We start from the raw sequence: 27690 nt of genomic DNA, 5'->3' as shown, positions 1-27690 counted from the left end.
AATTCCTCCTAATGGCTCTATGACTTAGCTATTAGGGCTTTCACAGAACAGAAGAGGAAAGAGACTCAGAAAAGTCACATGATTTGTCCAGGGTTGCACAGCTGCTACGGGCTAGAGTCAGAGGGAAGAACACAAACTTCTCCTTTCCCAACCACAAGGGTCAACTCTCCAGCTGAACAGTTAATGTCTCTAACAGCCTTCTCCAAGGCTGAGGTGGGTGTTTATGTAGCTCATGACAGCCCTGCGGGTTCCACAGTATTTCCTGTCCTTGGCCCAAAGGGACTGAGTCCTAGGCTTAAAGTCATGGTTCTCAGCCCTGAATGCACACAGGAATCACTGAGGAGCCTTGGAAACCAGTTTGTGACAGTTCTGAACAGTGTGCAGGTGGCCTTGAGACAGTTGGGCACTGTTAGAGAGGATGGATCTGAGATTAAGCAGAGCGACATGACTCATCAGTGGGGCACACAGGTGTCACCACCCCCTGGGAAGGCTTTCCTGGCTGGTGTTCCTCTGTGAGGAACAGTCCACGAGGTTCCCTTTTGTACCTCAATGCACTCCTCCTCCTGTTGTGTGAAAGCGACAGCCACAGAGCCTGGCATGCCCAGTGCTCTACATACTGCGCTGAATGAATCAATGTGTGGGTGAAGGAATGGATGAATGGGCCTTACACCACTCTGTAAGGCTCTGAGAATGGAACAGGTCACCAAGCCCAGGACCTTCGGGGCTGTGCATGAGAGAGGCCCTCAAGCCCAGGGAACTTTGCTTCTGGAGGACAGGAGAAAAGCTGAGCTAAGCCTGGAGAAGGACAGCCCTTGATGTTTGTTTTTCCTGCCTTCCAGTCCCCCTGCCAAAGCAAAATAAGACGAAAGAAAGGAGGTTGTGGAGAATAGAAATAAACACATGGAGCTGGGAAACAGGCTCTGCCTTCCTCCAGCTGCAGAGAAGGGCCCCAGGGATAATTCGGACCATCTGCCTATTAAGGAAGTTGAACTTTCATTCTATTGTAAAGAAAGAACTCCCCATGCCCCAGCCGGACTGCAGCCCAGGCCTACCGCCCCGCCTTCCCCAGCTGGGTGACACTTCTCAACAGGAAATGTGATCCGTATGGGAAGACAGGAGCCACCCCCCCAAGCAAGAGCAGGCATTTCTCCTCAGGCTCTCCTGGCAGGCATGCCTTCCACCATGGGGCCTGGCCTGTGGGTGGCGCTGTACAAAATGCTGTTCCTGGGGTAATTCCTTCAGAATTTAGTGCAAAACATTTTTATGGATCTCTCCAGCTCTCCTCCAAGGTGGGCGGTGGGGTCCCATCTTACAGGTGAGGAAGTCAAGCTCAGGGAAAGAAAGTGACTTTCTCCAGGTCACATGATAAAGGGACCACACCAGGAGCTCCACTGTGCTGTCTCTGATGTTGGGGTCACATGGGAGGCTCCAGACTTTGCTGGACAGAGTGGACAGCAAGAATATCTTACAAAAGGTCCAGATTCTTGTTTCCTATTATCTATCATTTATTTTGCTCTTTATTTACACTTTGGGTTTCTCATATAAAAGAAACCATGTGATATTTAAGCTCATGTTCTGATTTATTTCACTTAACATTATGGTCACAAGGTGCATCCATTTTGTCAAACGTACCGACTCCCCATGATGAATGGAATCATGTGCTATAAAAATAGAAACTAAAAAAAGAAAAAGAAATACCTCACGAGGCACCAGGGCAGACCATGGACTCATCTTTTCTAACTTATAGCTTTGCACCTTGGGCCATCTCCCTAGCTCTGCTGCTTATTCTTTGGAAACTGGGAGCTTATGTCTTTGACATTGCTGCTCCTGGCTGCTTGGCTTCTCACAGGTATTTATCTTCAATAAAGATGTGTCTGATCAAATAATAAATGAAGAGCTTTTGCTGCCCAGCGCAGAACTGAGGGCTCACCCTATTGCAATGGGAGGATGCCTAGAAACTCTGCTTGCAGCTGAGTTTGTGGGAATTCCTGGGTGGTGTGGGTAGAGAGTGAGCCCTTCTTCCTTTTGATCCTGGGCCTCTCAAAGGCAGCGAGAGGTTGGCATCAACCAGCATTTAGGACTAGAAAGAGCCATGGAGCCCAGAGAAAATCGTCAGTGCTGAGAGTTCACATCAGCAGGCCTGGGGCCCCCTAGTGACACACTGAGGAGGCGCTGACATTTACAAGGCCTCCCTGGACCCGTGCCCATGCCTACTGGTCTCTCCCAGGAGGGCTTTCTCACCACTGTCCTCCAGCCTGGGTTTCCATCTCAGTTCTGCTCCCTCAAGTTCCAGGGCTGAGACCTTGGCTAGGATGCTTCCCCATCCCGCACTGTAAATCCTGAGACAGCACCACCTGGAGAAGCAGCTTAGCACTTTCTACCTCTAGAGCCTCTTGGCCATGATCTCTCAGTGGCTTCCGCCTCTGCTGGAGGGGCTGGAACACATATTGGAGTGTCCCTCACAGCACACACGAGCTCAGTGACAGGGGTGGTCGGGTCCCACTACTGTGGAACACGATACAGTCTTGAGGGAGGACCATGGTGAGCGTTGAGGCATTGTGGCAAGTGACCCTCAGGGCCCTGAGTCAGTGGGGAAGCCAGCCGAGTCCCTGTTACCACAGAAGACCTCCCCTGGTGGGCTTTGCCTTTGCCTGTCTCATGTTTCTCTTTTCCATCCAAATTCTACAAACAGCTCCCAGAAGAAAAGAGGCTGAATTCCCGCCCCGAGGGACTGGTCCCAAGTTCCTCCAGGGGTGTGGTCCACTTCCAAGGACAAGAGGGGACATGGAGCTGGAGGTTAAGTGGTGGAAGCCACCCTGGTGACTGCAGCGCTCCCAGCACACGTTGCTTCCCACCATCTCAGGGGAGGGCTCAAGGTCACAGGGATTAAGAACAGCTCCCAAGTTTGTTTGAAATGTTTTCCAAATAAACAGCTCCACCGACCCCCATTTCAATGTATGGCTCAAATTCATCTGGCCTTCAAGCTTTCTTCCCTCAAAGCCCACATCAAAGACCCAATCTCCAGTTCCCCAGGGGTTTCAAGGTGTCGTTTTTCCAGAAAATTCTGTGCTCCCTTCAGTCTGAGGTTTGTATTCTCAAAAATGTTCTCTGGCAGGGCAAATCCTAGCAACCATTTGCCACAGAAAGAACAGGGAGTTGGAGCAGTAAAGCTGGTTCCATACAGTGCCCTGCTAGAGCAATGGGTCGCAGAGCCAACCTGCCGGGGGCCTGCTTACATACCCGGTAACTCTAAACACTGGCTTGTTTCTTTTTTCTAGCTAGCAGCTCCTCTCAGGCTTTGGCCCCTGGTTCCTGCCTCCACTTAGCAGGCATTTAGAGCACAAGTATTAGCCACCCTCTCCAGGACGCCATAGCACAGATACATCCTCAAGGGGGCGCCATCTCTCCTGGTCTTAATTTGGCGCCTGGGTGAAGGCCCACTCTGCCTCTCGCCCTCTGGCCGGGGATCCTAACAATGCTGTTTATAAGATATAAGTGTAAAAGCCTGGCATAGTGGCATAGCAGATAGGCATGAGTTCGAGGGCAGCCTGGGCTACCTAGTGAGTTCCGGGCCAGCCTGGGGTACATAGGGAGACCTTGTCTCAGGAAACCAAAAAGAAAGAAAGAAAAGAAGGTAAAACAACTAGCTCAGCTGTTCCTATCAGGAAGCCCCTTCTCTCCATTTGTCCACGTGGCTTTTTTTGGTGGTACTGGGGGTCAAACCTAGGTAGGGCCTTAGGCATGCTAGGCAAGCAAGCAATCTACCACTGACCTACATCCCAGCCCTTTTGATTTTGAGATAGGGTCTCCATAAAATTGCCCTGGCTGCCCTTGAGTTTGCAATCCTCCTGCCTCAGCCTCCCGAGCAGCTGGGATTACAGGCATGCACCACCTACTTGTCCTCTACCTGCCTTCTTAAAAGAGCCAGGCCTTTAAAGCTGCCAGGCCCACTTGCATCTATGTGGAGCCACCCAATACAGATCAACCAGACCTGAACTCTTCTGGACACAGCAATCTGGATGATCCCTGGAAGTCACCAGAAGCTTTCCGGAAAAGTCGCTGGTTTGTTTTTGGAAGCCTTAAGATAGCATCTTGGCAAACCACACCATCTGAAGGCCAAATACTATCTCTGAGTGGAACAAGGTGGGAGAGAGAATTTTAGCCAGAGAGGCTAAGGGACTGGCCTCAGGCCGCACAGCCAGCAGGTCAGAATGGGACTTGGACCTCAGGTTGCCACTGTGCTGTTGTAATGAAACAAGAAGCAGGTACTTGGCCCTCATCCCTGGCTCCTGGCCAGAGCTCCTAAGGCTCTTGTGTCTACCTAAGTGGTAGGAGAGATCGGAGCATCTTTTGCTATGTGTGGCTTTTGTCCCTGGCTCCTGAAACAGCACCTGAACATCTCTGCTTCCAGCCACTCCTGAGTGCCTGTTGATGAGGCGACTTTTGGAAAAGCTTCCTTAGGTAGAGGGCTGTTTGCCAGTGGAACTAACCATGGGTGAGAAGGTTGGAACTTTTAGCCACCCCTCAGCATCCAATAAGGGTCCAGTCACCAAAGGCCAACGGTTTAGTCAACCATGTTTGTGTAATGAAGTCTCCACAGTAGGTCAGAAGACCAGGCTGGAAGACCTTCCAGCCTTAGGGCACAGGGAGGTGCTGGGGGTGGGGTGCGCCTGCACCCCTTCCCATGCCATGTCTGGTGCACACTACCCTGTGGCTGGGCCTGAGTTCTGTGAGCTGTTCTAGCAACCAACTGAACCTGAGGAAGGGAGTATGGGAACCCCCAGTCTACAGCTGGCCAATCAGCAGCGCTGGGGGCCCAGACTAGCGAGTAGAAGGGAAGGAGGGGCAGTACTGAGGGACTGATGTGCAGTCTGTGGGTCTGAGCCACCCCCAGGTGGACAGAGCTGGGACTGAGCTCTGCCTGCTGGTCCTCCCTGTGGACAGTCAGCTGGTAGCTTCCAGGTGTCCAGAGCCTGAACACTGTGAGGCTCCCTCCCTACCCCTGGGCTTTGGTGTTAGTTTCTAACACCCCAAACCTGCTGCGCCAGGTCTGTGGAGTTATGAGAGGCCACTTTTCACTTGGGCTTGTTCTTACCTGGGACACCTTCACCATCCACATCCACCTGCTGGACGAACTTTCCCCTCAGGATGTGGCTCCAAGACACCTCACTGTGTCCTTTCCACCCTCCCTGTAACTGTCTCTTCCCTGCTGCCCAAGAAATGAATAAACCAATGCTCTCTACTCTAAATACTTCCCTTCAATCGCGCATCCATCTTTTCTTCTAGAAAAGGGAGGCCAGTTTCCCCTTCCTTTGTGTGCCCCTCGGTCTCTGTGACCTCTGCCTCTCCCAGCAGCTCTGACAGGCCCATGCGCTCGGATCCCTGCTCTCCCCAAAACTTGCTCTGCTCAGTTTCAATTTGTTCCCAACATTATCTCATTGGCCACTGTCCTGAGCTCCTGTTTTCTGTCTCTCTGCTGTCTCCCCATTATGCTGTGGTTTTTGCCTCAGGACAATTTTCCAAAGTGAATTTTGTGTCTGTGTGTTTTTTCAGTCACTAGACATAAACTTTGGGAGGGAAGTCATTGAGAAGGACTTTTCCATTTCCATGTTCAAGGGGGTGACTGAAAAGTACAGTGAATGACACATTTAAAAAAGTTATCACAATAAAAGACATAGTTGCCATTAATCCTCCTCAAATACTCCCTCTTGTTTTGAACACACTTATCCCATGTTCTTGCCACTTTCTGAAGTAGTTCCGGAAATTCTCTTTCACGAGTGTCTTTACAAGATGTGATAAAAGATACAGCAAGTGCTGCTGGCCGAGTGCCATCCAAAGGAAAGGCAGGCTGGTAAAAACATTCTGCTGTGTCCTAGTCCACCTTATTCACTAATCTGGCACTGTGCAACTTCTGGCTCTTCCCCAAAGTCAAAATGACCACAAAAGGTAAACATTGTGAATCAATTAGGACATTGAAGCAGCCATGGCGGCACAACTAAAGACATTCACAAAAGAAGACTTGCAGAACTGCTTCAGAAAGTGCCAAGAACAATGGGATATCTGTGTTGAAAGTGAGGGAGAGTATTTTGAGGGGGATTAATGGCAATTGTCTGTCATTTGGTGTAATAAAAAAATTTTAAATTTGTACATTTAATGTATTTTTTAAATCATATCTCATATACTTTTGCATTTGCATCTGCTGAGCAATTACTAGAGACTATGAGAATGAAGAAACACATAAACTGAGCAAATGCACACAGGCGTGAAGACTGCCTGACGCATGCAGGTGCCTTGGCATTCACGGGCTCAGCCCAGTGCACACCCAGGATGTGTGTGAAGGGCATACAGACTGGGAAGGCTTCGCTGGGAAATCTGCTGGGGCCCAGCTCAGAGTTCAGAAACGATGAGGGCAGCCAAGGCCGGTGAAGAGCGGCAAACTCTGACCCAGAGAAGAGTACTTTAAAAGCACCGGAGAATTGCTAAGGAAGAAATGAGCACCTTCATTCTAAACTCTCGGGATAGACAGAGCAGCCCATGAAGACTCCGGCTGAACAAAAGAGAATCAGAGACCGTGGCAGAAGGATGGATAGTGTAGGGCCCAGGCCATACAGGCCCGGTTCAAACTGGTTCTGTCTCTTATGATCCCTGGTGTCCGCCAGCAGGTTCCTTATCCTCCCTACCCCCAGCCTCCTCCTGTTCCTACCGTGGATGTAACCATGTAAGAGACAAGTTGCCCTGAGAGCTAAGGACATGATGGCTGCAGGAGCCATGCTTCTCAACATCCCAGCACAACCGGAAGTTAGTAGTGCAGTATTATGGGAATGGTTAATTTCTCAGAGGTGTGATTTACTCCTAGATCATGCCATTGCTGGAGTGTTCAAGTTATATGAGAAATTAAGGCCCCACACATAGTTAAATAAAGAAATATTACTTGTACATAAAGGGGGCAGGGCCCCTGTATCTCCAGGCCTGAGATAAGGCTCATTTGTGGTGTGGCATTATCCTAAACAAATTCCCCAGGGCAGGGATGGGAGGAAGTGAGTTTACACACTCTTAAGAATTCTCAGTGCCTCCTTCATTCTAAAACAGAGATAGAAACATCTCAACAGCTCCGGGGAAAATGCTGTAGAGCTCCCTCCTTGATTATTTATTTTAAACTTATGCCATATGTTAGAGTGCATGCCAGGGTCCTATCCCTAAACTTCTCCAAATATACACAACGTATTAAATATTTTCAAGCTTTCTGAGCATCCAATGATAATTATCACAACACTGGCTTTGAATTCACCCTTATATCATCTGCATATTTTCTCTATGTGAAACCAAATTGAGAATAGTCTTTTAAACAATCTGAATGTATATCCCTGCTTTAAATTCATGCCATGGGATTTAAACACAACTAGATCCTTTACTTACCCTCTCGCTGCAAGATACGATTTATTTTTCCTGCAAATGGACCATATATCATGGTAAAATAAATGTCCTTCCCTCTTTAGATGTGTATGTGGAACTTTTTTTTTTCCTGGCCAAACTTCCAAAAGCCAAACATCTAATGCAATGACTGATATTGCCCTGGCCTGGGAGTTGGGGGAAGCTTTCCTTCTCACCAAGCAGACATCAAGGATCTGGAATCTACACCCAGTTTGGCCATGATCTAAAAGGGGGGAGGTGACCTTGCGATTCCTCCACCTCTCTGTTCTTGGTCTCTGCTCAGGGAGCTTGGTGGGGTGGGGTGGGGTGAGCTTGGGAAAGGGAGAGGAACTGATCTGTAACCCATCCAAACCCCCAAATCCTATGACTCCAGATCAAAACATGGGTAAACAATGGCAAGATTTTTGTTCTGAAAAATATTTCAATATTGACTCAAAACTCAGGTCCTGAGAGGATTTCTCTCTCATGTCCTCCTCAAAGGAAAACCTCCTGACCTCCTCCCACAGGCTGGGAGGCTGTTTTGGGCTTGTCACCGACAAGTAACAGGCCCATCTGCTGGACTGTCAGGTTTTGGAGCCCAGGTAGACACCGGAGGCGCGGAGCAAAGCTGGTGACCACAGCAGACCCGTTAGTGCTCCCTGCCACACAGAGCTGGCCTTTGGAGGAAGGCAGCTCCCTGGTGCTGAGAGCCTTTTCTTTCCACATTAAAGATTCCATGGTGGGGCTGCCCAGGCCCCGGGATGACTAAGAAAGCCCCAGAAATGGGCACCGTGTTCGTCAGCATTTCCGCACTTCCTTGAAAGATGAGCCCTGGGCCTCTCCTCCAAGCCCGGGTCTCAGGGATATAGTTAACACCTCTGGGACAGGACAGCCTTGGGAACTCAGTGGGAATCTGAACACAGCTGAGGTTGGCCTGGTCGAGGCGGCCTGGGCAGCAGCAGCTATGGGAAGGAACCTGACTGGGACAGATCCAGACTTCAGCCCGAACCTCAATGGCCATGGATCCCGCAGCGGCTGCATTTGCATCCAGAGCTGGCAGGCAGGCAGGAAGCCACAGGGTGATGTTAAGGAGTCCAGCCCCACTTTTCAAGAACCCACGGTCCAACACCCAGGGGATGAATCAGGGAACCCAGGGTTCAGTTCCACCTCTGCCCCACATAATGACACAGAGAAGTTGTCCTCTCTTTGAGTCTGGATGAGAGGGAGGATGATCCATGATTCCAGGGGGCCCCCAGATTCCTCACACTGGGAACAGTTTCCAGTCAATGACTGCCATCGTTCAGCCCCTCGCCTTCCAGTTCCATCGTCCAGGGGCCATTTTTAAGGTCCTGGAAGGGAAAAGCTCAGAGCTTTGTGTGAGCCCTGGGCTGTCTAGGCTCTGGGCTCCCCGCAGGGTGTAGTCCCTTCAAGGCCCTGGAGAGGGGCGTCCAGAGCTGATGCCAGCCTCTGGCGGTGCAGCCAGCAGGCCCGAGAGCCAAGTAACGGGGTGCTCTTGTCCAGGTCTTCCACCCCTCCCAGGGAACCCCACTTCACTGGGCTCTGGCTCCCACCTGCCCACACTATGCTCCCACCTCAGAGCCCTCTGCCAGGGAAGCCAGGTAAGTCACAACCAGAGCATCCTTCGTGCATGGTCTCCGGGCTGACTCCACTTCCTCCTCTTAGGTCAGCTGAAAGCAGCAAAGCCAGGGAGTTCCTGACAAGACCCCTCTGGTATGTGGGCAGCGTCTCTGATCTCCCTCTAAAGGTCATCTTTCTACGCAGTCCCTCCCTTCCTGCCCAGCCTGTTCGGCGTTGTTTATTTCTCTGAGTTAAATGCCACAATCTTTCTCAGCTACCTTGGCAGCAGCCTATCAGGAACAGTCAACCCACCCAAAGACAGGTCCAGCACCCCGCCCCTTAGGGAGCCCTGCTTGGGGTCCAGCTTGTGACTCCTCAGCGGTCCCGCAGGCGCCCTACCAGGCCTAGGCCTCCGGGAGCCAAGGCTGGAACACAGACGCCAGGGAGGTAGTGATGTACTCAGGCCCTCTCGTGCTACAAGCCAACAGCGAGATGTGCCGGGTGTTCTGCTTCGGGCTCAAACTTGGGTCCAAGACGCGATTCATTCTTCCCTGGCAACCTCTCCAAGATGCCACACATAGCCCTCTGGGGAAAATATGCCCTGGAGAAGCTGCCACCACTAGATAAGCCAGCGCCTCTCGAACCCCTTTCAGCAGGGACCTTGACAGAGGGGTGCTCAGGCTACTGGGCAGTCTACCAGGTACCCAGCTCTCCAGCCTTTTGGCAAGGAGAAAATGGGAGAGATTCCACCTGGTCTCATGCAACTCCCAGGGAAGGCAGGCATTTTAACAAAGTGAGTAACAGAATCTGAGCACCCGTGTCTGGTTGCCTTAGGAAGTCCGTCTGAATTGGTGCAGTACCTGGAATGATAATAACACTTGACGAGTCCTAAGCCCATGTCCAAACACTGTATTAAGTACTTTTCATGGATCAACTCATTTAATTCTCACTCTGAGCCTCAGCGATAAGGGCTCTTCTTGGCCCCATTTTATGGCTGAGAAAATGGAGGCATGGAGATTATACATCGCCAGGCAGTGAGGCAGTCAGGAGGAGGCTTCCAGATGCAGCCACACACCATAGGCCGATGCCACTTTACAACAGTTGCCTGTGTCCCTGGGATCCGTCAATATTCCCTGAAGAACCAGTAGAACCCTAAGATAGGGAAGGCCACTGATTCACACTGGAGCCCAATGAATGCATGGCTGTGGCCCCTGGACTGGTAACCTCTCGGGGCTGCATGGGCCACTGGCCCACCTGTGCCCACATAGCCCCCGGTGACCCCGCAGAACTCCTTACTGGTATCTCCTGCTCTGTCTCCTCGTTCTCCCTTCTCTCCTTTCGGGCCTCGGTCACCTAAAACACAGGAGGAACCATGGCATTAGAAGTAGAAACAAATTCTAATTGTTAATTAAGCCTTATCTGTAGACTTATTAATTAACCCCAGGCTGGAGAAACCCTCAGGCAGGAGCCAGCAGCAACCAGGGGGCACAGCAGGCAAGAGAAGAACTCCACCAATTATGCCACTGCTCTGGTCACCCCTGGAAAGAGGAGGGGCCCAGCTGAGAAACTCTCATCTCTGAAAGCATAGAAGAGCAGCATCTGCCATATAACCTCAAAGAGCACACAGTATTTAGCAGGAAGGGGACAAAGCAAAAATATTGCTATTAAAAAGTCCAGGTTTTACAAGTTCATATCCAAGTTTGTTCCAATGAGCACAGGGGAGGAAACAGGAGTGGGCTTCAGTTACATAGGAAGAGACACGGGTTACATGCCAGGCAGATTTTCCGGTAGGGCAGACTAGAAAACATGAGTGAGAGATTCCAGGGAATTATAGAATTTCCTTCCCAGGACATGGTTAGAAGAACAGAGCTTCTTCCCCGGCTGGCTGCTCGCTCTACAAAGAAGTAGAAAATCCTAGCACAACTTGGGAATTCTATTCTAAGGATCTCCAGAACACCATCTGCAAACCAAAAGCCTACAGCATACTATGGGTGAAAAATGCAAGTCAGAAATTTCTAGAAGAGAATGCCTAGCATGATCCTAGATTTGAAAAAAAAATTCTCATATACGTATATAAATGTGTTCAGAGAAAAGTCTGGCAGGATGTGCTCCAAAGAGTTTACAGTGGTTATTCTAAAGAGTAAGACCTGAAGGGACTGAGGGGGAAAGGACTTCTGCTTTATTCTTTGTACAAAGACCCAAGGTGAGGATAATTAGCAATAGTGTTTTCTAGGTTGTCACTGAAACGAGAGAAGAATAGGAAGCTTGGGGAAAGAGCACTGGATGTCCTTGTCTTGTGCAGTGATGATGGGACATCTAATGGTTTTGAAAGAAAATGGAAGAACACGGACTGACTGTGTAGGTTCCCCTAAAATTGAACAAGGCACTATCCATAGGAAGAAAAAACAATCAGAAGAAACACTGTTGGTCACATAAGCCTGAGAAGTGAATTAAAGTTGCAAATACTGGGGGACATGGAGTATTGCAGAAGGGGAGGAATCTGGCAGTAAATGGGGAGGAGGGGCCTCTATGTTTGTCCTGGGCACCCCTTGCGGCCTTCCTAGGGTTACTGCTGTAGATCGAAGCCCGCAGTGACACCCCTTGTGTCTCCAGAAAGAGTCTGAAGACATTTTCACACATGAACACTCTCCTGGAGGCAGCCCCAGGCAGCCTGGCAGCTTGAAAGCTGCTAGTTTTAGATGGAAAACTGAAGCTTAGTGGGGCGAAGACACGGGCTCCAGGTCGCTCCCAGGCAGAGACGCGATGTGCCCCCAGGTGCACCTACCGGCCTCCTGTGTGCGGCCAAGGTGCAGTGAGATTTGCCTTTACCTTTGAACCCGCGCAAGCCCATCGGGCCAGTGGGCCCCAGCTTGCCATCGTCGCCCTTGGGGCCGGGCAGTCCTGGGATGCCCCGCTCGCCTGGCAGACCTGGGGGGAAGAGGAGACAGTTGTGGAGCTTCAGACTCAGGCCTCGGAGGTCCTGAGAGGTCACTGTCTGGTTCAGTGGTCACCACAACCACGCATCCTGCCTCACCGCTGCCTCCCGAGGTGTCTTAGTTAACTGAGAGCTCCCTCTTTCGTCAGTTAGGCCTGGATCCCTCCCCACTGAAAGGCCGGTTCTGTTGTGAGCAATGGTGATGGTACCAACCCCACTCTGTACTGCTGGACATTTAGATTCGGCAAACATTTTTGGAACGCTTTCTGTGTGTCAGGCCTAAAGAATCTCATTGAGTCATTGCACCAAATTATTTTACCTGTACTGCTTGTGAGGCGATCAAGGCCCGAGAGGTTAAGCCACCTGCCCAAGGGCACAGAGCCAACAGTGCTGGAGGAAGGATCTGAGCTTCCTGAACAGGGAGCTCACGGTCCGCCTCACCTCCTGCTGGATCAAAGATGCCTACTGGTCCTTAGGGAGGTGGGCGGGGATGGCTGTTACTGGGGAAAATGATATAGTGCTCCTTTCTATGTAAAGAAAGAACCATGCAAAGGGCACCGGAGGCACAGAGGGTGAGGAACCCATAGGTCAATAAGTGACACATGGCCTGTGCCTGACTGGGCCCCAGGCTCCTGGCCACGAGGCTGATGGCCGCAGCCAGTGCTGATTGCACTGCAGAGAGCCAAGACCAACAGACGCCTTCACCAAGCGAGAGTCCAGGCTTCCTGGGGCCCTGGCCTCAGCCCAGACTTATCTCTGCTAGGCAGCACACCCTTTACCCACTGTCCTCCCCTGCTGGGAAAGCTAGCTGGCCTGGCTGTCCTCGGGGTTCTTTTCAGGGGACCTGAGAACGCCTCGTCGGGATTATTCCTCCAGGGCCCGGTCCCAGGGCGAGCAGGGGAGCAGGGCCTCTGGGTGGTGGAAAGGCCACAGACAGGGTGACGGACTTCCCTCCATTCCCTTCCTAATGGGAGGTGACTGCTCCCAGAGTCCGGTGGTCCTGCGGCCACAGAAGTCTGATGCTGACACAGGATGTGCCCAAGCTCCCCACCCTCGGATTCGTTAGGTAGAGTAAGTGGGGACGCAGCACCCTACTGAGTTCTCAGCGCTCCTCTGAGGGGGTGGCGGGAGTAAAGGCCGGGCTGGGGCTCTCCATCCTCGGTCCTGGTCCTGGTCCCCTGGCTCACCCTCCTCTGCCCCCCAGAAATTCTAGCAGTGTGGCTCCTATACTATGCTCCCAGACCCCTTGCCCTCTACATTTCCCCTCTGTCCTCCACTCCGAAGTCTGAAAGATGCTGCAGGCGGCGCAGACTCCGCCATAACCGAGCAGGAGCTTCTGGGATAACTGAGTCTAAGGACAGCACAGTCTTTCTAGAAGGTCCCAAAGTGCCCTCCCCTCCAGCTACTGGGTCTGCAGGCTGTCACTGAGCAGTAGGACGGACAGGGCAGGTGTCTGACTCACGCGCCCTTACCTTGGAGTCCGGGTAGTCCAGGGATGCCAGTCTTCCCTTCCTTCCCTTCATCCCCCCGGTCACCTTTGGGTCCCGGTGGTCCTGGAAGGTTGAAACCCACACCAAGGTTAGAGAGCTGCTTTCTGGGTGGGGCCGGATGTCTGCTGAGGAAGCAAAGACTCCCTCTCTGATGGGAGGAAGGGTCCCAGAGATGATGCTTTGGAAACCCAGAGGATGTCAATGCACCTACTTCAGTCTTGGGGACATCAGGGAAGGCTTCCTGGTGGAAATAACTTGCAAGTGCAATCTCAAGGAGAAACCAGAGCTGGTTATGGGTGTGCGTGTGTGCGTGTGTGTGTGCGTGTGTGTGTGTGTGTATTATGAACGGAGCACCTGTGTGCCCCCAAATCCATACATTGAAGTCCTCCACAGTGGGACAGTTTAGGAGATGGGGCCATGGGCAGGGGATTAGGGTTACAGGAAGCCATGAGGGTGAGGTCCTTGAGACGGGATTAGTGGCTTCACCAGACACTCGAGAGCTTGTGCACTAACACGCACATGTGCATGCACACACACACCACACACACACACACAGAAGGTAACTGCCTGCAAACCAGGAAGGGAGCCCTTTCCCGAACCCAGGCTTCCAGCCTCCAGACCAGAAACAAATGCCTGGGGCATTTTGTTGTGGTAGCAGCGGGTGATGACTAAGCCAGGGTGAAAGGGAGAGTCCTGGCAAGGGGAGAAATCCCAGAAGACAGAGCTATGGAAGCCCGAATGGGACAAGTAGTTGGTGGAGGAGGTGGGGTGGGAAAGTGTGGGTCTTGGAGGCCCAGCCCAAAAGCTGCACTTGACCCTGACCAAGTGCTGCAGAAGCCACAGCAGGGGCCCAGAGAAGAGTCTCGTCCAAGCTACACACAAGGCTGCCCTGTGGGAAGCGGATCAGAGCAGGAGGGAGGGGCTGCAGACTGTCCAGGAGAGAGGCCGTGGAGCCCTGGGTCAGGGAAATGGCCATCGAGGGGACATCAGGGACAGAAGAGCCAGCCCTTGGTTCCCATTGGTGAAGGCCAGGAGGAAGAGGTGGGCACACACTTGGACTTCTGCTAGGCACGGGGTTGTGTGGTTTCTACCTGCTCCTGAGTGGGGCTGCCTTTCAGGGCATGTGTGACGGGACTTGGTCCTCATGACCAAGCTAGGTGTGGAATTTATTTGTCTGGGGCCACACCGCCAGCTAACAAGTGAAGGAGCTGTGGTTTCAGGCCAGGTCAATCTGGCACACCCTTTCTAGAACCTTCTACCACTGACCATTCCAAGTCTAAAAGCCCTCGATGCCCTCTGTCAACCTCCTATCACTATCAACCCTCAAAGCTGCTCATCCTGGTGACACCTGCTGGGACCCATCATTCCTACTGAAGTGGGCATGACCCGTTGTGTAGGCTCGGGAACCTGGGGCTAGGTGACACGCCCCATCCTGTAGGCAAGTAGACGTGTTCTCTCCATCCTCTCTGGGGCTAGCTAGCTCCCTGAGGCAGGACTACATCCTTAGACCCCTACCCCAAAGCTTCTCTCCTGCTGCTCTGTGAGAGAAACCGTACTGGGTAAACAGCTCCCACGGCCTTCACATGCACTGCGAACTGCCTCACTCTTGTCAGGAAATGGGGCCTTTGCAGATATGATTAGCCAGGCTGAGGTCATGCTGGAGTGAGGTGGGCCCTAATCCACTGACTGGCGTCCTCATAAGAAAAGAAAACAGAGATTCGAGGAGAATACCATGTGACCACAGAGGCAGAGGTTGGAGCAATGTGACTGTAAGCCAAAGAATCAACCATTGCCAGCACCCCCCAGAAGCCAGGAGGAGGCCAGGTTTCACAGAGCTTTCCTGGGGGCGATAGACCGTGGACACCTTGATTTTAGGCTTGCAGCCTCCTGAACTGGAAGAGAACAAACTTCTATTATTGTAAGCCACCAAGCTCCTGGTGCTTTGCTACAGCATCGCTAGGAAACCAAAACATGTATACTCACAGCATTGTGGTAAGGTCTTGCACAATAAATAGTTGATGAATGAATGAGTATATGAGATCAGAGGATGTTAATACGTACAAAACAAGTCTGCCGCCAAGATCGAGATGTACTGATACATCCCAAAAGTTGGCACTGTCCTCAGACCCTAACCGAAGTTGACAGATGTTTAATAACTCGATGGCACATGCCCAGGGGAAAATTAATCGTGTTTTTTAAAAAAAAATTCACAAGTTACATAAAATATTTAAGGAAGGCTGGGTTTGTGGCCATCATCCTCTTTTCTTGAAGAAAAGCAAAGTAAGACTGCCACACTGATCCCAGTTTCTAGAACACAGGATTAAGAGGCAGACCCTATTTGGAACACGATTATACAGCCAGCCATGAAAGGCAGAGTTAAGGTGCAAATGAACTCCACATTCCCCTCCAGAGATCTCCCGTCTGGGTCAGGCAGTAGCAAAGGGAATCCAGAGAGGGTTCCTGGATCTTTATTGCTGGACCCTGGCCCTACAGACTAGCCCCTCTCACTTTGCTCTGCCCTCCGCCCTTCCCACAGGGAGCCCTGGCCTCCAGGAATTGAGCTGGTCATGGATTCAATGGATCACACACTTCACACTGATGCAGGTGTGACTCCATTATAGTCTGCATCTGAAGTGTCCCCTAAGCCTTGGTCCCCAGCCCATGGCACTATCGTGAGGTGGTGAGCCTTGCTGGAGAAAGTTAGGGCATTGGGGCCATGCCCCTGAAGGAGATATTGGTCCCATGGTCTCTTCCTCTCTCTTTGTTTGCCGATTGCCATGAGGTGAATGGCTTCCTCCTGCGATAATGTTCTGTTCACCACAGGCCCGTAGCAACTAGGCCAACTAACTAACCATGCACTGAACCCTCCAAAACCATAAGCCAAAATAACCCTCTTTACAAGTCAATTATCTGAGATATTTTGTTACAGTGATGGAAAACTGGCTAACACAGACCCCAAACCATGGCTCTTCCTGAGAGTGACCTTGGTAAGAGGAAGGTGCTGCCCAGCAGAACCACCCTGATGTGGCTACCAGGGATGGAAAGAATTTGGAAGGTGAGAGCTCAATGTGGATGCACAGCACCTAGGCTCAGGTCCTGGTCCTATTTAAGGTGGGTAAAAATTCCTTTTTTGTGTGGTTGTAGCAGGAAGTGAAAAGATTCAATGACTTGTTGGATATGGAAGGGCTTCCTGACCTTGGGAGTAAGGCTGTCCCTGACCACGTGCACCCTACTTTTCATACACTTCATCAGAACTATGATCAGATTACTGTCGGGGTTGTTCTAAGGTGCACCCCAAATCACTCTGCCAACTTTGGATGGCTCATCCTGGGAGAGGCAGGTCTAAAAGCATCCTACACATGGGTATAGTTTTTAAACACAAGCAAATGGCTAGTGCTGGAGGGTCCTTAGTGGAGATCCACAGGCAGATGTTGGAACTGACAGTGAAGGTGGGTGGTCATCCCAAGCCTGGGTCACAGCCTCCGGCCAGACTGTCCTGGCTGACTCACAAAAGTCTGCAGGGTGGCCAGAGCTTTGTAGGGCCAGGCTGCCTGGTGCCCTGAGGACAGGCACCTCTTCAAATCACTGTTGCTGCCCTTGGCCACACATCCTCAGGATCCAGCTTCCTACCATGTTTAGAGGGCTGCTGTGTTCTCAGGAATCTAGGCCAGCAATCTCTAGTCTGCTTTGATTTTTCTCTCCTTTGTCCCCCTCAACTGCCTCTCCCACCACACACCTGGTCATTCAGGCTTGTCCTGGAGGAGAGTCCCTCTCCTGTCTCTGCCACATTTCTGAGCTGCCACCACAATTGCTGGGTCCTCATGGCCTCACTTCTGTCTCCCTTGTCTCTGGCCCTTCTCTCCACCCCACTGTGGGCACTGCTGTCAGATTGGTCTCTCCAAAACATGGAAATAACCAAGTGAATGCAGAGTCCTCAGATAACCCCCAGCATGGTGCATCCCCCAGCACAGTGGCCCCAGCCCCCATGGGAGATGCCACAGATCATTCCCAGTCTGAGCTTCCGCTGCTGATGCTTCTGGACCCACTCTCCTCTCCCTCAGCAAAACCCTTCCTGGCCCCACCCCCCAACACTGGCCAAACTCTTTCCCTTCTAAGGGTCCAGTTCTTCCAAGCCCGAAAGTTGCTTTCATGCCTAGCTCTCTGATCTCTTAGGGCACCATGATCAGAGCCCCTAGCTCTCGGATACAGTTGTGCCACACTGTGGCTGCAGCACCTTGAGCCTGGTCAGGCAGCCTCTGGCTGCTCGCTGGATGCCATCACCCACCTCGGACTGCAGTCCCCAAGAAGGCCAAGTCTATCTGCAGGATGAGTCCCCTCTCTGTGACCCTGTGGCTCAAATAGGCCTGGCTCACCATGGGGATTGGCAGGGTGACTTTGGGGCAGTTATGTGATTAGTTGCCCCTGGTGGTGCCTGCATGAGCTCTTACACTTCTCCCCTTTCTACACTGTCACATGTCTTATCTCTGCCAACCGCCAAGAAGGACAAGGAGGAGCAGGGTGCTAGGGTCCCATCTCAGGGCCAGTCCACCAGCATAGCCCACACCATCTCCAGTGCAATCCTGCCCTGTGAGATGCCACGTGGAGGCATCTTCTGGCCAGATGAAGACCAATGACTGAACATCCAGAAGAAGCACCAGGGTTGTCATAGTGACCAACCAACATGGGTAGATGCAACTCCTTCTTCCTTCCCAGGTCCTAGGACAAGGGGTAGGTTGCGGGGAACTCTGTGTGCTGGAATCCGGGCAGTGACCCGCTCAGAACAAGTGATCAGGACATCTGATGACTTGGGTCCAAGGCCAGCAGTTCCCTGATCCATATCATATCACAAACACTACCCCAGGCACCCTAATCCCAGGCAGGCTAACCCCGCCCAACCGAGGGTGGAGCCCTTCCACTGGCTGCTCTACCCCCAGCTCCCTGAAGTCACGGAACACTGGACCTCAGCACCTCTCCCGGTACAGTCTGAGAGCTCGCTCATGCCATCCTTCAGGGCATCTCCCCTCACCCTTGGGGAGTGGGCAGAGGAGCCCTGTCAGCCCCATTTCACAGCCTGGGAAACCCAGTCGTAACAGGTGAGGGGCAGCCCTGGCCTCGGGCCTCTGAGCCTCTAGGGCAAAGAGAGTGGGAGGCAGGCAGGGTGCAGCTGTTCTCTTCCATGGCACACCCTCTGCCCACTTTGAAGCAAGGTCAGATGTGGAAGAGGAGGGGACAGAGGGCCGCACAATCCACCCGGGACCTCACCCGGGCCACATGTCCTAGTCCTCTGCAGGAGAGGCTCTGTTCTGCTTGTTGTTCCATTCACAGAGATGCTCATCACCTTCCATAGAATGGATCCCTGTTGACTGAGCCAGAGGCCCAGCCTTAGCACCCAGGATCCAAAACCCCACTAGAACCGGACCGCCTGCTCCACTAATTTCCCACTCTGCTAGCATAGATGGTGTTTTTCTCTTTAAAGAGCAGCCCACAGATACATCTTGATGCATGAAAACTTGCTGGGGTCTCATTTTGGGGCCAGTCCACCAGCCCAGCACTCACGGTGCCCAGTGCGGTCCTGCCCTGGGGAGGGGTCTTCTGGTCACACGAGGACCAGCACCCCAGAGTCGTCCTCAACTGCAGAACAAGAGGATGGGGCAAGATGCTGTCAAGAACTCAGTCCTGTGATTTTGGGATCTCACATTGCAGCCAAGGGCCATCCGGATATGCCTGGAGGTGCCTTCCCCCGAGGCAGGCCTCCCTCTCTCCATGGCTATCTTTCTCCCTCCAGTGGGGCCTCCCTTCTCTGATAATCTAAGTTCTGGGCTCCTTTGAAATCCACACACAGATTTCAAAAGATGTGATTGAGGCTGAAAATCCAAAGCAGAAAACACAAAGTCCTGCTGTGAATGTCCACAAAAGACAAACCGGAGACAAAATTCATAGAAAACTGCATAACAAAGAGAGAGAATGAAAACCATTTGGGCTAAGCTCAAGAATAATGTAAATACGCTCTTATATGAAAAATACACATAGCTGAGTATTTGTAGATTCTGAGCCAGGAATGGGTCAAGGGTAAGAGTATGGTGTGTGTATGCGAATTTATGTGTGTTTGTGTGAACGTGTGTGCACGTAGGTATGCAAGCGTTTGTGTGTGTGTTTAAAGATTTTAAGAGAGGGACTTGGCAAAGTGAGGGAGCCAGGCCACTCCAGACAGGGGATGAGCAAGCAGGGAAGCTTCTCAGGTAAAATATCCCTGTCCAAAAGCCAGGGCAGAGTTCTGTTAACACTGAATGGTGATTACGGGCAATCCCGAGAGGAGGTCGGAAAGGGAAAAGGTGGCAGATAAAGGGCAACACTGAGAGTTGGAGGGCCCGAGTGGTGTCCAGCTGCAGAGAGCCAGGAGCCCCAGAGCTACAGTCTGAATGTGGCGCCCCCACCCCAAATTCATGTGCTACAACCTAATCACCAAGGCGTGGCACTAGGAGGCGGTGCCTGGGGGTGACTGGGTCAGGAGGGAGGCGCCCTCTCAAGTGGGATTAGAGCCCTTACAGAAGAGGCCCCAGAGTCTGTGTCCCTTCCGCCATGTGGAGACACAGCAAGAATGTGCCACTGCTCACAGCTAGAAGCAGGGCGCCAGTGACAACAACCCGGGTTTCTGAGTTCAGACCTTCGCTTTACCTCTTGCCAACTTCATGAGAAGCCACGGGAACATTACTCAGGTTCCTCACCTACCAAGTGGGGACAATAACACCATTTGCCCATTTGCGGGATGTGAGGACTAGCGGTCCTGAGCATCTGTTTGGAGAATGAAGGTCTGTGAAATGTCCGGCTCAGTGTAGCTTAGAAATCAGGGTGACTTTCTCATTAGTAAGGGTGGGATAGACCTCTACAGGCAGGGGAAGTTGAGGGAAAAAGATAGGCAAGGCCAAGATCCAGGGCGTGGATTTGGAAGGAGAAACTGTAGCCCATCTTCCTTTGACTTCTGAGACGTGAAACCCCAAAGTGACCAGGCCCAATCAACAGGTGGCATCCAGGTTTAACAGTTTAACAGTTGTCCCAATGTCCACTGAGTCCCAGCTGTCTGCACATTAGCCCTAAGGGTGCAGAGATGGACCCGTGCACTGCAGCCAGCAGAACAAGCACAGGGTGTTGGGATTAAAAGTCCTAGTCTGTTCATTGAATTCAACACTTACAAGGGCTGAATTTTATTACATGCAAATTAGACCTTATTAAATGTATTGAAAGCAAGAAGTCCTGGGTTGCATCATTACCAGCCATATGGCCTTGATAATTCTCCTCGAGTCCCAGTTGTTTTTTGCTGAAATCCTGCCGCTCCCTCAGTAGTGACACCTGCCTTAAGCCAAAGTCACAGCTTTGTTATCAGGCCCCACTTTCAAACAAAACTATGCACAGGAGAACACACCAGAAAGTGGAAAGGATGATGCAAATGGAAGGCGCCAGGACAGAAGCTCAGGGAAGCAGGGCATAGTGTGGGGCAGAGACCAGGCGGCTTGTGGAGAAGGCAGGTTTGGGCGAGATGTGCGGGTTCGGGGGAGATGTATCGATACCTGCAGACAGCTCAGTCCGTGCTCCCCAGATAGGAGGAAGGAGAAGACAAGCAGGATGGAAGGGAACGTGACAGAAAGCACAGCAGGGCCCAGATCAGAAAGCCAGGGTCCCAATCCCTCTGTACCCTGTGACCTGGGCAAGCTGTTTAAGCTTCCTGGACCTCAGGCCCCGAGCAGTGCAGCGGGAACAGGGCCACTTCCTGAGGAAGATGGCCTAGGAGACGCGCTTGGCTCAGTACCTGCCCTACAGCTCGGGCCGAATCGTTGCTGTCAGGCTAGGGAGGTTTTAATGAATCCCAGAGGCCTTGGGGAGCAGCGGTGGGGTCTGAGCAGGGGGTGATGTGGGGACAGTGCACTGTGTGAGAGGAGCCCCTGACAGAAGAGCCCTGCAGTGGGGGGCCTGGGAGAGGGAGGGGCCACTTGGCTGGAGTTGAACACAGGAGATCTAAGTGCCACCAGTTCTGGACTGGATGCCGGAGCACACTGGAAGCCTGCACAGTTTCCCCGTAACATTTAAGAGCCACAAATGAAATGAACACACTGTGAGATGAAATATAGTATTCAATTTAGGATGAATCCATGCTCCCAACAGTCCAGAAGGCCAGATCAAAATTCATTAACCTCCACTCCTCGAGGCTCCCCCATCAGAGCACACACTGAGGAGCCTTTCTCTCCCCCCCTGCACACCTCCCCATGCCTCCTTTCTACCAATGACTCAAGCTCTTGGCAGCCCCAACCCAACACCCAAGCTCTGACTCCCACCCACTTAGCCACCCTGGGCCCCCACCCCCGCAGGGTTTTTATGTAGCCCAGGCTGGACTTCCACTTGTGGCAATCCTCCTGCCTCAGCCTCCCAGTGCTGTGATCACAGACACACACCACCATGCCCAGTTACAATTCTCTTGACTCCATTCTCCACCCTAGGGAGGTTTACCCAGGAGAGAGATCTGGATAGGCCCTGGAGGCAATTATTGGTCCACACAGGCAGAAATTTTCAGAGTCCTGTGGGGCAAGACTTAAAAGTCGAGGTATGGGGTCAGAGGGACAGGTGTACTTGGGCATGCCACGGGGACTTTGGGCCCTTGGGGAGGGCGGTGCGGGAGGAAGGCCTGGGCAGGGGGCCTGGGAGCTGGGGGAAGCAGTACCTTTGGCGAGGGAGATGTTACGCAGCGCGATGGAGTGCTCCCAGTCTTTGAGGCGCAGGTCCTCGGTGACCACGTTGAGCATGGCCAGTTCCTGCTTCAGCTGCAGCTCCATGCCCAGGTGCACCAGCCGCAGGCGGCGCGTGTCCTCACTGGCGTTGCTCACCAGCACCTGCAGGTCCTGCAGCCGCGTGCGGTGCAGCGCCACGTCGTAGGACAGGCTGTGGTTGAGGCCGCGCAGTGCGCCGCCCACGTCGGCCAGCTCCTCGCCCAGGACGCCCACCCTGCGCGCCAGCCCGTCCAGCAGGCCCGCGTGGCGCCCCAGCAGCAGCTGGCTGCGGTTGCTCTCCACCTGCAGCTGGTAAAGCTCCAGCTGCGCCGCGTCGCTCTGCTGGCCCAGGCGGTCGCGCAGCAGGGCCACCGCCTGCTCCGTCTGTGTCGCCTGCTCCTGCAGCCCCCACAGCGCGCCCTCCAGCCGCTGCACCGCGCCCGCCAGCGCCAGCAGCGAGTCTGACTGGTTCTGCAGCGCATCCTGCACTTTCCACACCTGCTCGGTCAGGTCGGCCTGCAGCGGGGCCTGCAGCAGGTGCAGTTGCAAGTCCCGGAAGCTCTCGTTCAGCCGGTTCACGTTGCGAGTCAGCACCTTCAGGTCCTCGGGGGAGCTGCGCGGTCTGGACACTGCGGGTGAGCAGAGAGGGGGACCCGTGAGCGCCGCTGCGGAGGGAGGACCAGGTACCCAGAGGCCAGCAGGTGGGACGTGGGTGCCAGGCTCCAAGCTAAGTGTGAGTCCCAAACCTGTCTGCGCAGTGGAACCCTCTGGCCGGGTGTCCCGCCTGCAGAAACTGGCTGAGACTTTGCAACTCTTTTGTAGTGTAGGTTTGTCATGCATAATAATTACATTCGTCTTGGGGGATTGGCACAGAGATGTTGCACACATACACAGCACATGGTGATCAGTTTTACTCTCCCCCAACCCTCGCCCTGTCTCCCCTCAGATGCCCTTCCCATCTCCACAGTCTACCTCCCTGTCTCCTACCATTCCTTTTTTATTCTGCTCTTTAAATTGCTTATGTGTTGGGTTTCTCATACTAGAGAACTTTGCGATCTTTAACCTTCTGTGTCTAACTTATCTCATGTGGCATTATAAAGACACTAAAGTCTTTGTAAGGCTCACACAAGGCTGCTCACCACTGCCCTGATCTAAGTATCCTCTGCTGGGCTGGTCCCTAGGAAATTTTGTATTTTGTATGTTGCTAAGTGGTTGAGTATGAGCAGGTTTCTGGGGTTTAACTTAAGACGGGGGTGCTGTGATCCCCTCGACTTTAGCAGGTAGTCACCTGTAGTGGTCTGGATGTCCTCCTTCCCCAGTCCATTGGGGGGAACTAATTGCCAAAGTGATACAGGGGCCTTGCCCACAGGAATGAGGTTATGCCCTTGTCAGAGGCACCAGGGAGCTGCTCACCCTTCCTGCCATGTGCGGACACCAGGAAACATCGTCTAAGAGAAACAGACCCACCTCAAACCCTGCATCTCTTGGCACCTTGATCTTAGTCTTCCCACGTCCAGAACTGTGAGATATAAATTTCTGTCCTTTAGAAGTTAGTTATCCAGTCTAAGGCACATCATTACTGCAGCCCAAATGGGCTAAGCCACTGACATTATTATCCCTGTTCACAGTTAGGCCTGAGAAGGTTGCCCAGGGCACCACAGCGAGTCACTGCAACTCAGAGGGCCTGCTCCAGAGCGTGGGCTGTGCCCCAAGTCTGCTCTGGAAGGAATGGGCCAGCTAGGCTCAAGGCCGCACACGGTGTTTATTTCGTAGTCCCCTTAGGCCAAGGTCCCGTTCTTTCTGCTGCAGCACAGATGCCTTTGAGCAGGTGGAAACTGGTTTTAGATCTATGCCCTCCCTTCTCTGCATCCTCCCACTGTTTCCTCTCGCTCCCTGACTTTAATCCTCAGAAAACAAGCCCTTCCTCAGACTCCCGCCCTTTCCTCTTAGAGAGGGTCCCTTCCTTGGTTATAGCAGCTGCTTCACAGCCCTAGGAGGAGGGAGCCAGGTGCTTGACGCTAGCATCCCTGTGCTCTGGAGGTCAGGCACGGCACAGACCCCTGCACACCGCATACCCGGGATTACGGCATCTGGGCTGCATGTCCCCAACTCTGCTCCACACGCCAGGAAATGGAAACCAGTAGCCTGGGAGGGACAGAGGAGGGGGAATAGGAAGGTGGGGCACAGAGTGAATATCCACCTTGGAAATCTTGGAACTCAGAAACGTGGTTACATGATGTGTCCGAGGACAGATGAAGTTCTCTTCCAGAACTTAGGTTGGGGCGGGCGAAGAGTCTTGGGGGTTTGGGGGCCACATAAAGATCTGTGGCTACAGTACCCAGTGATGCTTCTGGAAGGACAGCATTTCGGTGGTCACCCCTCCTGCAGGAGATGAGCCATCTCAGGAGAGGCTCAGAGGCGGTTGGGGCCCTAGAGCCCTGCCCACCTCGATCTTAATCTGAAAAGGTGGCACTGCTAAGTGGTCACCCAGGCTCTACTTACACTGCTTGTTGGTTAGTTCTGACTGTTGGAATATTCTGCATTCTGTTCAATGCAGGCTTGAAATGAGCCTGCCTTTCCATCCTCCCATCTGCCCCTTGGGGAGGCAGAGAGTGAGTGAACTCAAGTCTTCCCACAAGAAACCTGTTGAGCCAAAGACACTTATGTTCTTGCTGTATGATATCTTTTCTGGTTTAAACTCTGCAGTTCTTTCTTTTATTTTCTCAAAATGAGATCTAGGGCTGGGGATTTAGCTCAGTGGCACTGCGCCTGCTTGCAGGCACAAGGTCCTGAGTTTGATCCCCAGTACCAAGAAAAAGGGATCTAGCCTCTGTGCATCATGGCTGACCCCCTCCACACACACTCTAGTTGGTCCACATCCCTGGAAAGGTGGTGTTTGGATACTAAGTGGTTTGTCAAATGTGCAAAGAAGGGACAGATATGGGGAAAGATGGACGCATCCTTCTGGGCATCAGAGCCCAGTGAGATGCCCCAAGCTGGCCCTGCTCAGCTTCCTCAGGGCTCTGCAGAGTCAGCCCCTGGGTTGGGTCTGCACCGTCTCTGCTGAGCTGGATGTTTCCCCCACTCTACAGATGAGGGGGCTGAGGCCAGGAGGGTGGGGGTGACTGCCGACAGCCTGCCTCCCCACTCCTGCACCAGGGCTCCCAGCACGGCTCCACCCTGGAAGGTCCACCACAGGGCACCCAGCCCAAGCAGAGCTTCGGGGGAAAAGGACTGGAGGCCCTGTCACAGCCCACAATGGTCCCCTGAACAGATCCCCAGAGGCCAGCACTGGAACCTGACACCAGGGTGTTGCCCGTATTCCAGCCACACTGGGTGACAAGTACGAGACCCGGCAGGCGTGCAGCAGAAAGACCCCCGTCCTCCCTTCAGTCTCTGGAGCCCAGAGACAGCGCAGCCTGTCAGAGGTGGGAAGGACACGGAGGTGGGCAGTTCCCGTTCTGAAGCTGGGACTGGGAGTGGCTAAGGGGCCGGTGGGAGCTCCTTGGCTGGAATCAGAATCACAGGACAGGACTGCTTTAAGGCCACAGTTGCCCAGAGGCCAGGGCACGAGGCGGCCACTCCTCTCCTCCTTGTCTCTCCCCAGCTCCCACTGGCCCCCCAGGCCTCTTCAGGACGTCCTGGGTCACCTGGTCCTCTGCCCTTGGAGGCCCGGGCCCTGCCCATCAGCAGAGCCCTCTCAGCACCTGCCAGCCCTAGTCCTGCCCCCGTCCAGGATCCCAGACTAAGCTGTGTCCATATGGGGACGGCTGACAATCAGCTGCCCTTCCCGGGGAGCTCACCTGTGTCCTTCCTTGTTGCTCACTGCACAGCCAATATGATCAGAAATCCAAAGAGAAGCAAGACAAGGCCTCTCGCAGTCCCACAGCCCCCAACAAGGCACTCTGGTTCTCTTTCCATCATCTTTCTCTAGCTCCATCCTTTTGCACACGCAGGCTTTACAATTTGCTGTCTGGGGTTTTCCCCACCTAATGTGATTACTTCACAAGCTTTTTCCCATCCTTCTCCCTGTTTTTTTTTAAATAATTATAATTGTGATGGCTGCAAAAGAATTCCTCAAGGGGACATACTGTAATTTACCCATTTTCTTTCTGTAGAATCTTTTTTTTTTTTTTTTTAACTCATGGTAAATAAATACAAAAATGTTTCCTCTCTTTTGAAACTTTTTCTAGCAATAAATTCCCAGAAGTTGGTCAGAGTTAGTCAAAAGGCATGGATATTTTATGACTCTTACAAAATCCCAGCCAATTTAATACCCCCAAATTACACTAATTTATTTACATTATAGATTTTTAAGCATTCCAATTTCCATGCAACCTCACTGCACTTTTACAGTTTGCGTATGGTGCATTTCAGAGACACGAACAGGTACCTAGTTACGATTGCATTTTAGAAGTATCCTTTCAAAGGTGATCCACTAGCTCATAGGAGAGACATCAGTGGCATTGGTACTGGGCTAATCTGAACATGACTTGGGAGGTAAATATTCTTTAGCTTCCAGTCGTGCTGTCTAAGCCTAGCATGGACCCCTCGCTCTGGGCTCATGTGTGCACTCCGGAGTGAATTTTCTCCTTCCCCCAGTCACCAAGTTTCCCCGCTCACACTCCTGTACCATCCTCTTCCCCCTCTAATTCCTTCCAGATGTCCCCTGTCCTCAATAGGGAACAATTCTTATTTGAGTGTGACTCTCTTAATTCGTGTTTATGTAAGCACTTCATTTATCTCTGCCTAGCATATCCACTTTTAAAGTGTTTTAATTATTCTTTAATTTTTATACTTTCACACAAGGAAAATAAATCACTGAATAACGATAACAGCTGACATTTCCTGAATACTTACTGTGTCCCAAACACAGTTCTAGATGCTTTCCACATTAATACACAAAATCTCAAAACAACCCATGAGAAAATCGTGAACCCCACAAATATTACCATCCTTATGCTCCAAATGAGGAAACTGAGTCACATGGAGGTTCAATAACCCACAAGATCACATGGCCAGGAGACGGAGGGAGGTCAACTTTGAGCCCTGGGAGCCTGATGCCTGAGTCCCCAGCCTGAACAACTTTGCATATGCCTGAAAAGGTACAAGGTGGAGAACAAACTTTGAAACAGTCAGAGACACAGATGTGGAATAAATTTTGATGGTAGTGAGCTCCCATCATAAACCCAGCTTGAATTGGGTTGCTCAGTAGGAATCATGGAGAAATTCAGTTTGAGATTCTGACTCAGTATTGACTGCTGGCTCCAGATGAATCTATTAATGTTTATTTTATAAGAGTAAGTGATCAGTGTTGACTTAACCTTAGGCCAAGGCGCAGCTTGGTGGCATGCACAGATGTATGTCTTACAGCTTCACACAACTTTGTCTCCTTATCCACACCTGGCCCTGTCTGCCCCCTGTCCACAACTGCCCGTTATGTGTGGGAAAAGATAATCACCTACAGGCTGCCCACGAGTGATTGGACAGTCAGCATTTGCCCCAAACACGTCAGGCGTAC

The 27690-nt window shown here is 52.2% G+C and overlaps 1 protein-coding gene across 1 annotated transcript in view; it reads right to left on the bottom strand.

Moving 5' to 3' along the window:
* Nucleotides 1–27690, bottom strand: part of Scara5 (scavenger receptor class A member 5) — a 97688-nt gene that overhangs the window by 15446 nt on the left and 54552 nt on the right. Inside the window, exons 4-7 of the mRNA XM_004848404.4 lie at nucleotides 22124–22798; nucleotides 13396–13476; nucleotides 11818–11916; nucleotides 10285–10341 (exon numbers count right to left, since the gene is read on the bottom strand). Of these exons, the coding sequence (XP_004848461.1) occupies nucleotides 10285–10341; nucleotides 11818–11916; nucleotides 13396–13476; nucleotides 22124–22798 (912 nt within the window). The remainder of the gene's footprint in view (nucleotides 1–10284; nucleotides 10342–11817; nucleotides 11917–13395; nucleotides 13477–22123; nucleotides 22799–27690) is intronic.

This window comes from Heterocephalus glaber, unplaced genomic scaffold (genome assembly GCF_053883595.1).
Source record: "Heterocephalus glaber isolate CG9 unplaced genomic scaffold, H.glaber_assembly_v1.0 deba00001460, whole genome shotgun sequence".
NCBI lineage: Eukaryota > Metazoa > Chordata > Mammalia > Rodentia > Bathyergidae > Heterocephalus > Heterocephalus glaber.
Note: the sequence above shows the minus strand (reverse complement) of the source record. Positions and strands in the feature narration are given on the sequence as shown.